Source organism: Homalodisca vitripennis, chromosome 4 (assembly GCF_021130785.1).
Source record: "Homalodisca vitripennis isolate AUS2020 chromosome 4, UT_GWSS_2.1, whole genome shotgun sequence".
Classification (NCBI taxonomy): domain Eukaryota; kingdom Metazoa; phylum Arthropoda; class Insecta; order Hemiptera; family Cicadellidae; genus Homalodisca; species Homalodisca vitripennis.
In genome coordinates this window covers 198,714,945-198,727,439 of record NC_060210.1, presented here as the reverse complement: position 1 = coordinate 198,727,439, position 12,495 = coordinate 198,714,945, and the positions used below count along the sequence as shown (strand labels likewise).

At 39.1% G+C, this 12,495-nt stretch overlaps 1 protein-coding gene across 1 annotated transcript in view; it reads right to left on the bottom strand.

Moving 5' to 3' along the window:
• Nucleotides 1-4,942: 4,942 nt before the first annotated feature.
• Nucleotides 4,943-12,495, bottom strand: part of LOC124360874 (cap-specific mRNA (nucleoside-2'-O-)-methyltransferase 2) — a 31,087-nt gene continuing 23,534 nt past the window's right edge. The window contains 5 exon segments of the mRNA XM_046814846.1: nucleotides 4,943-6,097; nucleotides 6,624-6,774; nucleotides 9,220-9,417; nucleotides 9,420-9,588; nucleotides 12,024-12,160. Coding sequence (XP_046670802.1) covers nucleotides 5,979-6,097; nucleotides 6,624-6,774; nucleotides 9,220-9,417; nucleotides 9,420-9,588; nucleotides 12,024-12,160 — 774 coding nt within the window. The 3' untranslated portion in view covers nucleotides 4,943-5,978.

Below are 12,495 nucleotides of genomic sequence, written 5' to 3'. Positions count from 1 at the left end.
ATCTAACTGAGAGGCTCATACCATTGTGGAGTCTCAGATGGTACAGAAAATATTCCTGGTCAAGTATCATCTCACTGAGAGGCTCATACCATTGTGTGTGTAGCCTCAGATGGTACAGAAAATATTCCTGGTCAAATATCATCTCACTGAGAGACTCATACCATTGTGTGTGTAGCCTCAGATGGTACAGAAAATATTCCTGGTCAAATATCATCTCACTGAGAGGCTCATACCATTGTGTAGCCTCAGATGGTACAGAAAATATTTCTGGTCAAATATCATATAACTGGCAAGTTCATACCATTGTGTAGCCCCAGATGGTACAGAAAATATTCCTGGTCAAATATCATCTCACTGAGAGACTCATACTATTGTGTAGCCTCAGATGGTACAGAAAATATTCCTGAACCCAGATCATCTTACTGACAGGCACATAAAATTGTGTAGCCTCAGATGGTACAGACAATATTCCAGATCTCAAATCGTCATACTGACAGGCTCATACCATTGTGTATCCCCAGATGGTACAGAAAATATTCCTGGTCAAATATCATCTCACTGAGAGACTCATACTATTGTGTAGCCTCAGATGGTACAGACAATATTCCTGATCCCAGATCATCTTACTGACAGACACATAAAATTGTGTAGCCTCAGGTGGTAAAGACAACATTCCTGAATCCGGATCATCTTATTGACAGGCACATACCATTGTGAAGTCTCAGATGGTACAGACAATATTCCTGATCCCGGATCATCTTACTGACAGATACATAAAATTGTGTAGCCTCAGGTGGTAAAGACAACATTCTTGAATCCGGATCATCTTATTGATCGGCACATACCATTGTGTAGTCTCAAATGTTACATACAATATTCCTGATCCCGGATCATCTTACTGACAGGCACATAAAATTGTGTAACCTCAGATGGTACAGACAATATTCCTGGTCAAATATCATCTAACTGAGAGGCTCATACCATTGTGGAGTCTCAGATGGTACAGAAAATACTCCTGACCCCGGATCATCTTACAGACAGGCACATAAAATTGTGTAGCCTCAGATGGTACAGACAATATTCCTGATCCCAGATCATATTACTGACAGACACATAAAATTGTGTAGCCTCAGGTGGTACAGACAATATTCCAGATCTCAAATCGTCATACTGACAGGCTCATACCATTGTGTATCCCCAGATGGTACAGAAAATATTCCTGGTCAAATATCATCTCACTGAGAGGCTCATACCATTGTGTAGCCTCAGATGGTACAGAAAATATTTCTGGTCAAATATCATATAACTGGCAGGTTCATACCATTGTGTAGCCCCAAATGGTACAGAAAATATTCCTGGTCAAATATCATCTCACTGAGAGACTCATACTATTGTGTAGCCTCAGATGGTACAGAAAATATTCCTGATCCCAGATCATCTTACTGACAGGCACATAAAATTGTGTAGCCTCAGATGGTACAGACAATATTCCTGATCCCAGATCATATTACTGACAGACACATAAAATTGTGTAGCCTCAGGTGGTACAGACAATATTCCAGATCTCAAATCGTCATACTGACAGGCTCATACCATTGTGTATCCCCAGATGGTACAGAAAATATTCCTGGTCAAATATCTCACTGAGAGGCTCATACCATTGTGTAGCCTCAGATGGTACAGAAAATATTTCTGGTCAAATATCATATAACTGGCAGGTTCATACCATTGTGTAGCCCCAGATGGTACAGAAAATATTCCTGGTCAAATATCATCTCACTGAGAGACTCATACTATTGTGTAGCCTCAGATGGTACAGAAAATATTCCTGATCCCAGATCATATTACTGACAGACACATAAAATTGTGTAGCCTCAGGTGGTACAGACAATATTCCAGATCTCAAATCGTCATACTGACAGGCTCATACCATTGTGTATCCCCAGATGGTACAGAAAATATTCCTGGTCAAATATCATCTCACTGAGAGACTCATACTATTGTGTAGCCTCAGATGGTACAGACAATATTCCTGATCCCAGATCATCTTACTGACAGACACATAAAATTGTGTAGCCTCAGGTGGTAAAGACAACATTCCTGAATCCGGATCATCTTATTGACAGGCACATACCATTGTGAAGTCTCAGATGGTACAGACAATATTCCTGATCCCGGATCATCTTACTGACAGGCACATAAAATTGTGTAACCTCAGATGGTACAGACAATATTCCTGGTCAAATATCATCTAACTGAGAGGCTCATACCATTGTGGAGTCTCAGATGGTACAGAAAATACTCCTGACCCCGGATCATCTTACAGACAGGCACATAAAATTGTGTAGTCTCAGATGGTACAGAAAATATTCCTGGTCAAATACCATCTCACTGAGAGGCTCATACCATTGTGTGTGTAGCCTCAGATGGTACAGAAAATATTCCTGGTCAAATATCATCTCACTGAGAGACTCATACCATTGTGGAGCCTCAGATAGTACACACAATATTCCTGATCCTGGATCATCTTACTGGTAGGCACATAAAATTGTGTAGCCTCAGATGGTACAGAAAATATTCCTGGTCAAATATCATCTCACTGAGAGACTCATACCATTGTGGAGCCTCAGATAGTACACACAATATTCCTGACCCCGGATCATCTTACAGACAGGTACATAAAATTGTGTAGTCTCAGTTGGTACAGAAAATATTCCTGATCCCAGATCATCTTACTGACAGGCACATAAAATTGTGTAGCCTCAGATGGTACAGACAATATTCCTGATCAAATACCATCTCACTAAGAGGTTCATACCATTGTGTAGCCTCAGATGGTACAGAAAATATTCCTGGTCAAATATCATCTCACTGAGAGGCTCATACCATTGTGTAACCTCAGATGGTACAGAAAATATTCCTGGTTAAATATCATCTCACTAAGAGACTCATACCATTGTGTAGCCTCAGATGGTACAGAAAATATTCCTGAACAAATATCTTCTCACTGAGAGAGACTCATACCATTATGGAGCCTCAGATAGTACAGATAATATTCCTGATCCCGGATCATCTTCCTCACAGGCTCATATCATTATGTAGCGACAGATGGTACACACAATACTCCTGATCCTGGATCATCTTACTGACAGGCACATAAACTTGTGTAGCCTCAGATGGTACAGACAATATTCCAGATCTCAAATCGTCATACTGACAGGCTCATACCATTGTGTAGCCTCAGATGGTACAGACAATATTCCTGATCCCAGATCATCTTACTGACAGGCACATAAAATTGTATAGCCTCAGATGGTACAGACAATATTCCTGATCCCAGATCATCTTACTGACAGACACATAAAATTGTGTAGCCTCAGGTGGTACAGACAACATTCCTGAATCCGGATCATCTTATTGACAGGCACATACAATTGTGTAGTCTCAGATGGTACAGATAATATTCCTGATCCCGGATCATCTTACTGACAGGCACATAAAATTATGTAACCTCAGATGGTACAGACAATATTCCTGGTCAAATATCATCTAACTGAGAGGCTCATACCATTGTGGAGTCTCAGATGGTACAGAAAATACTCCTGACCCCGGATCATCTTACTGACTGGCTCATACCATTGTGTAGCCTCAGATAACAGACAATATTCCTGATCCCGGATCATCTTACTGACAGGCACATAACATTGTGTAGCCTCAGATCATACAGATAATATTCCTGATCCTGGATGATCTTATTGACAGGCACATAAAATTGAGTAGCCTCAGATGGTACAGACAATATTCCTGATCTCGGATCGTCTTACGGATAGGCGTATACCATTGTGTAGCCTCAGATGGTACAGACAATATTCCTGATTCCGGCTCATCTTACTGACAGGCACATAAAATTGAGTAGCCTCAGATGGTACAGACAATATTCCTGATCTCGGATCGTCTTACGGATAGGCGTATACCATTGTGTAGCCTCAGATGTTACAGAAAATATTTCTGTTCAAATATCATCTCACTGAGACACTCATACCATTGTGTAGCCTCAGATAGTACAGAAAATATTCCTGGTCAAATATCATCTCACTGAGAGACTCATACCATTGTGTAGCCTCAGATGATACAGAAAATATTCCTGGTCAAATATCATCTCACTGAGAGGCTCATACCATTGTGTAGCCTCAGATGGTACAGAAAATATTCCTGGTCAAATGTCATCTCACTGAGAGGCTCATACCATTTGTGGAGCCTCAGATGGTACACACAATATTCCTGATCCTGGATCATCTTACTGATAGGCACATAAAATTGTGTAGCCTCAGATGGTACAGACAATATTCCTGATCTCGGATCGTCTTACTGACAGGCTCATACCATTGTGTAGCCTCAGATGGTACAGACAATATTCCTGATCCCGGATCATATTACTGACAGGCACATACCATTGTGTAGCCTCAGAAGGTAAAGACAATTATTCTGGTGCTGGAATATCTTACTGACAGACACACAACATTATAATATAACATAATGGACAACAGATCAGTCCATAGTCCTCAAAGCAGTACAACATACAGTAATTAAGAAATGTTATACATTCATTTTTTAGAAATACTGCACAGTAATAATTTGCCAGAATAAGTAGGTTAAATACTGATAATTATTGAAGCAAAATAATAACTAATATTTATACACACTTTTCCGGATAAAATGTCTAAAACGACTAAATAACCATGGTTTAAAAATAAGATTCTTTTTTTATTAAAAAACAATTCAGTCAGTAAAAATTTTAAATGTTATAAATTTTTCAAATACCTATTATAGAGGTCTCGAGGCATATGTGAAAGGAAACAAAAGCCATGCGTGTTAAGCAAAAGCATGTCTATGGCTAAGACAGAATTCTGGACAGTTTCAAATGAAAAAGAACGCTAACAAATTTTAGTATAAAATAACAGCATTTTATTTACAATGCCTGTATCCTGTATCCAGTACAGAGACTGATGTCTAGTGGTGTTCTGATTGCATCAATTTATTGATATTTCACACTGTCATGCACTTAACATTAATCCCTCAATTTTCAACCTCAATGCCCTACCCAGTTCATTTCCACTAAGCAGGGATTAATGTGTTACAATGAAGGATGTGGGAAAATAGTGATGTATAATTTTTAACAGTAAGTACAATTTTCTCATCAAATTATTACAAATATTACTGTATAACAATTATCTGTCAACTCAATACTGGAACTATTCACTAAATACACTTACAAAACTAAGAAATACTGATTTAAAACTAATACACTGATCACAATAATTAAATTCATTGTTGATTTATAAACCTGAAATACAACATTTGAAACCACTACAAATAAAATACAACACATTTTTATAAAAAACAAAATGACTACATACAAAAGCCCCTCCCTATTCCCTTGACTAACCACTCAGCTCGGTATATCATTAATACTACTTAACTAGTTTAATTTAAATACTGTAGGCTACAATTAATTTTTGGCACTTTTTGACTTCATTTCCCTTCCCCAAATAACAGGTTCAGGAGGTTTAATAGCTGTCCTGCTTCTGTCCAGAGCATTGTAAAACTGTCTGGCTCGATTAGCAATTAATAAATTCTAATTGAACATTGACCTACTAAAGATTGCATTAATTTTTGATAGAGTAATTCTCTTTATATCAGGTACTTTAGTGTAATAAAATAAAAGCTAAAAATTGGGAAACTAATGATCGAAACATTATTGCACTGACTCAGTCTGCCGACTAAGAAATCATTGATGACAGCTATAACTATAAAAATTACATTTGATAATCGATATAAATTTTTAAAACGTTTAAAATTACTCTTACAGTTACCGACACGATCTAATGACTTAAATGCACTCCTAGCATGAATGACTTCTACCATGAGTCCAGTAGAATGTAAGAAGTTATCACAGACTGACGATGTTCCACGCGGGCTCAGACTTGGTGCTGAAGTCTTTGCACGGCCGACTCCAGAGCCTGCAGAAGGCGGGCATTGTTTATGCTTGACACACACACGTACCAACTGACATTGTCCGAGCTTTTGTAGAAAGGATCTGGAAAACGTTACAATTCAGCACCAGATGTACATTACAACCATTATAACCGCGGAGCTGGTAAATCTGCTGAGATAAAATTCAAAACAAGATATAATATTTTTATCAGGATATAAAGTGAAAAACAGAGAAAAAAATTACAATTTTGACAATTAATAACAAAGAGTTGTAGTACACTTGAAGTAATTTGTTTCAGAAAATAAATCATGCCTAAAACTCTTACTGAGTTCAAATAAAAAATGTTGAAACAGCTCAGAACTTCAATTTGTTACACACTTGCCATAAAAACTAATAAGTATTTATAGAGTTGCTTTGTTGTAGACCAATATAAGTATAAAATTAGCACTCTTATTTGATAAAGGATAACTTGGAAATTTACTGTGAGAGATGTGCTGCTAAAGCTTGAACTTTCTCCCATTTGTGAATACTTGATTTGATAAATCTAAATGTTAACGATATTTTATTGGTATTATTTACACGTTTTATCTAATAAAAAAGATTCTAATAACTTAGTAAAATGACTGACCACATAACTTGTTGATGGGGATAAGAGACAGCACGGCCAGATCCTTCGGCAAAGAACGCATCTTCTCCAACACTCCCTTGATCCAATCTGCCTTGTCGCGGGATTGTTGGTAGCCACAGAGGAGCACGTTGCCATCAACTGTCAGCCCCACCTAGCAAACAATAAATGAGCACCACCTAGCAAACAATAAGTCAGCACCACCACCAAACAAGTCAGCCCTACAAGAAAACAATAAGTTATCCCCATCTAACAAACAGTAAGTCATCCTCATCTAGCAAACAATAAGGCAGTCCCACCTAACAAAAAATATATCATCACAGTCTAGCAAACAATAAGTTAGCACCACCTAGCAAACAATAATAACAACACCTAACAAATAATAAGTAACTTTCTTCCCTTTTTCGTATTTTCTTTATCTTCTTTTAATTGTCACATTTAGTAGTCTTTTTGTCTCGCCACATCTATTCAATGTATTCCCTAGTACAAGTTATACTGTAAACACAGTTTTTTGTAAGGCCACAAGAAGTGCCGACATTGATTTTCTTGTTAGTATCTCACTTTCGCCTGTGCTGGTGTGACGTGTAATAGTGATAGTGCTCTTGAATTTTCATGCTCGTGACTTACATCCTGTGCAGTGACAACCCATGAGTTCATATTCTCCTGTTTGAACTCCAAGCAGTTTTCGGGTATGTTTTTATATTTGTGATAGCCTGAAATGAAAATTGAAACATCTCAGTTTGCACCATATTTTAAGCTTTGCCAGAATATAGACAGACCCACTTAGAATGAAGTAAAGGCATACTAATCATTCTCCTCATTGAAGCTGTGCATGTAGGTAGTGGTAGATTTATTAACTTAAAACGATAAACTGTTTCTATTCTCATTTATGGGAAGTTTGAATTCCTCTACAGGTCCAAGGAGGGGTTATTACATTAACAACGCGATCTTCTTGATCCATCCACAAAGTAATAAAATCAACCAGATGTGCAAAGTTCCATTCAGTTTTCAAGGTCGACCAATGTCAACAATCACCCTCTAGAAACCAGCTAAGCTATTTATTACCCTAATGAAATCTAGATGCTCAAAGTTCCATTCAGTTTTCAATGTCGAATAATGGCAACAATCACCCTCTAGAAACTGCTAAGCTATTTGTTACCCTAATGGAATTCAGATGTGCAAAGCATCATTCAGTTTTCAAGGTCAAATGATGTCAACAAACTTGTCCTTGATGTCCATGATGTCCAAATATGACATTTTTCAAACTGCATTTATTGCGTATGAAAGCTCAAGAAACTTACAGAACGTGAGATCATAGTCAAGTGTAAGCCATTGAAGTTCGACCCTCACCAGAGCCGGGAGAAAGTCTGACTCTCTAAGCGACAAGTATCGATTATGGGCTCTTCTTCATATTTGTCAATGTGTACTTTTAAAACTGATCATTTTAGGCACGAAGGAGAAACTATTGTCACAGCAGCAACGACGTACATGAGCTCACAATAACAGCATTATAGGTTTTACTGTAACTTTGGTGGGGGTTGATTTAATACGAATATTGAGGTAAGCTGTGGTTCAGTGTAAAATTTCGGACGCTACAATAAGACAAGTTTCAATTACTAGTTTCAACTTCTTGATCAAACTTGTTTTGACTATGTCTGGAGCAACGAAATAAAAATTCATTTTTGCTTACATTGATTGTCACATCTATAAATACTTGATTACCAATGAATCTATATAAAGCGTAAAACATTTTAGCGTTACTTTTCCTACAACATTCCGTTAGAGTTACAAAGTCAATACTTAGCCACCACAGGTAACCACAGAATAAGACCACAATACACGTTTTCACATCAAACCACATCAAGGTTAAAAAACCTAAGGATGGTAAAATAACTAAGCACCATAACAAAAATTTTTTAGCCAAATAATCAAATTAGTCTACACCTTTTTCTTAAACACAGATAGGGATTTGCTGAGAATCAGGGAAATAGATCATATTTTAAGATCTAACTCATTTCCCCTACCTTCTACTTTAATTTTTGATAGATTATAATGTAAGCTTTCAGACTATATAGTTTAAATCAGCAAAATATATGGGCAAAATATATATATATATATATATCACACTTTTAAAATTAATTTTAAACTTAAAACACTTTAAAGATTTCAAACTATGCTTATCTATGATAAAAAATGATCAAGATATAAAAATGCATATATTTAATATAGGAAATACCTGTACAGGAAAACTACACAAATTTTTAGTGAATAAAAATTTACGAACATCTGTTTACTGCCGGTCGGCTCTCGTCCACGTAAAGGCACAGCAGACTCAGAGTGTTATATGAATATTTAAATAATGAACTGCCAACATAATATATTTAGAAAACTTTATTAAGTAGATTATCTACAATCTATGATTTTGTTGTACAAAGTACAACAACAGTTTTGCGAATGCAACGTTTTTAAAACTGATAATTTGAATACTAATAATTAGCGGAACCATACACCAAAAGATTTGAGATGCGATTGAGACAATTTGAAACATCACTACTATTGAAATAAATCATAGTCACTGTAAACCAGAGGTGATTCTGACCTGATAGAAGGCGTGGGCGAGAAGAAATACAGTGGCAACGGAAAACTGTGAGAGAAGTGGCAGACCTCGGATACAAAGACTGTAGCTGTTTTCCAGCTTGTCCAGAGCTCTTGAGACACACTCCAGCATCTGGCTGTTACAGTGGGACGTGCAGGAGTCCCAGGGGAACTGGCTCACATCCAGCGTGATCTTGGTGTCTACCTCCTGCTCCCTGTGTCACACAACAATGTTTCTACTATTCTATGTGTATTGTAACTAGACAGAGCTCTTGAGACACACTCCAGCATCTGGCTGTTACAGTGGGACGTGCAGGAGTCCCAGGGGAACTGGCTCACATCCAGCGTGATCTTGGTGTCTACCTCCTGCTCCTGTGTCACACAACAATGTTTCTACTATTCTATGTGTATTGTAACTAGACAGAGCTCTTGAGACACACTCCAGCATCTGGCTGTTACAGTAGGACGTGCAGGAGTCCCAGGGGAACTGGCTCACATCCAGCGTGATCTTGGTGTCTACCTCCTGCTCCCTGTGTCACACAACAATGTTTCTACTATTCTATGTGTATTGTAACTAGACAGAGCTCTTGAGACACACTCCAGCATCTGGCTGTTACAGTAGGGACGTGCAGGAGTCCCAGGGGAACTGGCTCACATCCACAGTGATCTTGGTGTCTACCTCCTGCTCCCTGTGTCACACAACAATGTTTCTACTATTCTATGTGTATTGTAACTAGACAGAGCTCTTGAGACACACTCCAGCATCTGACTGTTACAGTAGGACGTGCAGGAGTCCCAGGGGAACTGGCTCACATCCACAGTGATCTTGGTGTCTACCTCCTGCTCCCTGTGTCACACAACAATGTTTCTACTATTCTATGTGTATTGTAACTAGACAGAGCTCTTGAGACACACTCCAGCATCTGACTGTTACAGTAGGACGTGCAGGAGTCCCAGGGGAACTGGCTCACATCCACAGTGATCTTGGTGTCTACCTCCTGCTCCCTGTGTCACACAACAATGTTTCTACTATTCTATGTGTATTGTAACTAGACAGAGCTCTTGAGACACACTCCAGCATCTGACTGTTACAGTAGGACGTGCAGGAGTCCCAGGGGAACTGGCTCACATCCACAGTGATCTTGGTGTCTACCTCCTGCTCCCTGTGTCACACAACAATGTTTCTACTATTCTACAATGTATATTGTAACTAGACAGAGCTCTTGAGACACACTCCAGCATCTGACTGTTACAGTAGGACGTGCAGGAGTCCCAGGGGAACTGGCTCACATCCACAGTGATCTTGGTGTCTACCTCCTGCTCTCTGTGTCACACAACAATGTTTCTACTATTCTATGTGTATTGTAACTAGACAGAGCTCTTGAGACACACTCCAGCATCTGACTGTTACAGTAGGACGTGCAGGAGTCCCAGGGGAACTGGCTCACATCCACAGTGATCTTGGTGTCTACCTCCTGCTCCCTGTGTCACACAACAATGTTTCTACTATTCTATGTGTATTGTAACTAGACAGAGCTCTTGAGACACACTCCAGCATCTGACTGTTACAGTAGGACGTGCAGGAGTCCCAGGGGAACTGGCTCACATCCACAGTGATCTTGGTGTCTACCTCCTGCTCCCTGTGTCACACAACAATGTTTCTACTATTCTATGTGTATTGTAACTAGACAGAGCTCTTGAGACACACTCCAGCATCTGACTGTTACAGTAGGACGTGCAGGAGTCCCAGGGGAACTGGCTCACATCCACAGTGATCTTGGTGTCTACCTCCTGCTCCCTGTGTCACACAACAATGTTTCTACTATTCTATGTGTATTGTAACTAGACAGAGCTCTTGAGACACACTCCAGCATCTGACTGTTACAGTAGGACGTGCAGGAGTCCCAGGGGAACTGGCTCACATCCACAGTGATCTTGGTGTCTACCTCCTGCTCCCTGTGTCACACAACAATGTTTCTACTATTCTATGTGTATTGTAACTAGACAGAGCTCTTGAGACACACTCCAGCATCTGACTGTTACAGTAGGACGTGCAGGAGTCCCAGGGGAACTGGCTCACATCCACAGTGATCTTGGTGTCTACCTCCTGCTCCCTGTGTCACACAACAATGTTTCTACTATTCTATGTGTATTGTAACTAGACAGAGCTCTTGAGACACACTCCAGCATCTGACTGTTACAGTAGGACGTGCAGGAGTCCCAGGGGAACTGGCTCACATCCACTGTGATCTTGGTGTCTACCTCCTGCTCCCTGTGTCACACAACAATGTTTCTACTATTCTATGTGTATTGTAACTAGACAGAGCTCTTGAGACACACTCCAGCATCTGGCTGTTACAGTAGGACGTGCAGGAGTCCCAGGGGAACTGGCTCACATCCACTGTGATCTTGGTGTCTACCTCCTGCTCCCTGTGTCACACAACAATGTTTCTACTATTCTATGTGTATTGTAACTAGACAGAGCTCTTGAGACACACACTCCAGCATCTGGCTGTTACAGTAGGACGTGCAGGAGTCCCAGGGGAACTGGCTCACATCCACTGTGATCTTGGTGTCTACCTCCTGCTCCCTGTGTCACACAACAATGTTTCTACTATTCTATGTGTATAGACACTACAGTCTGTTAGTAAGCAAAGAATAAACCAAAATACAATTTTTAAAAACACATTTTAAATCATTTTATAAATAAACAAAGACAGGTGACAAGTAATAGAGCATCAAGTACTCTGTACCGATGCACTCTGAACTTTAATATCAAATAAATTAATGGCTAAAATTGAAACTTACGTAGATGTAATGAGCATTGCTGAGGTAACTTCAAGGTAAGCTTCGAGGATGCGACTGTTGCAGAACTTGGAGCTGCGAACCTGCATCACAGGCTGGCCAAAAGTCATGTCTATCTGAGGTCTTTTATGGTTGTTGAACTGTATGAAAGACAGCAAAAAGAAATAAAACTTTTTCCTTTCTTATCTACACCTCCAGCAGTTAATTAGTTGTGAAATTAACCTAATTCTATAATTCTAATGAGGGTACAAAGTAGCCTTCTTTCTCTTGAAATGGAGATATGAATCTTTGTATGAGCATTAAAAATATACTGTGAAAGGGATAAAATAAAATGTAGTACTCATTAACAAAGGAAAAGTTAAAACTAATATACCAGTTTGTTATAGTGATATACCTACAGCTTCTTATTAGTTGGATCTTTGTTCTAAGTCATATTACCACAACTGATGGCTGATTAGTCTTCAAACATTATATA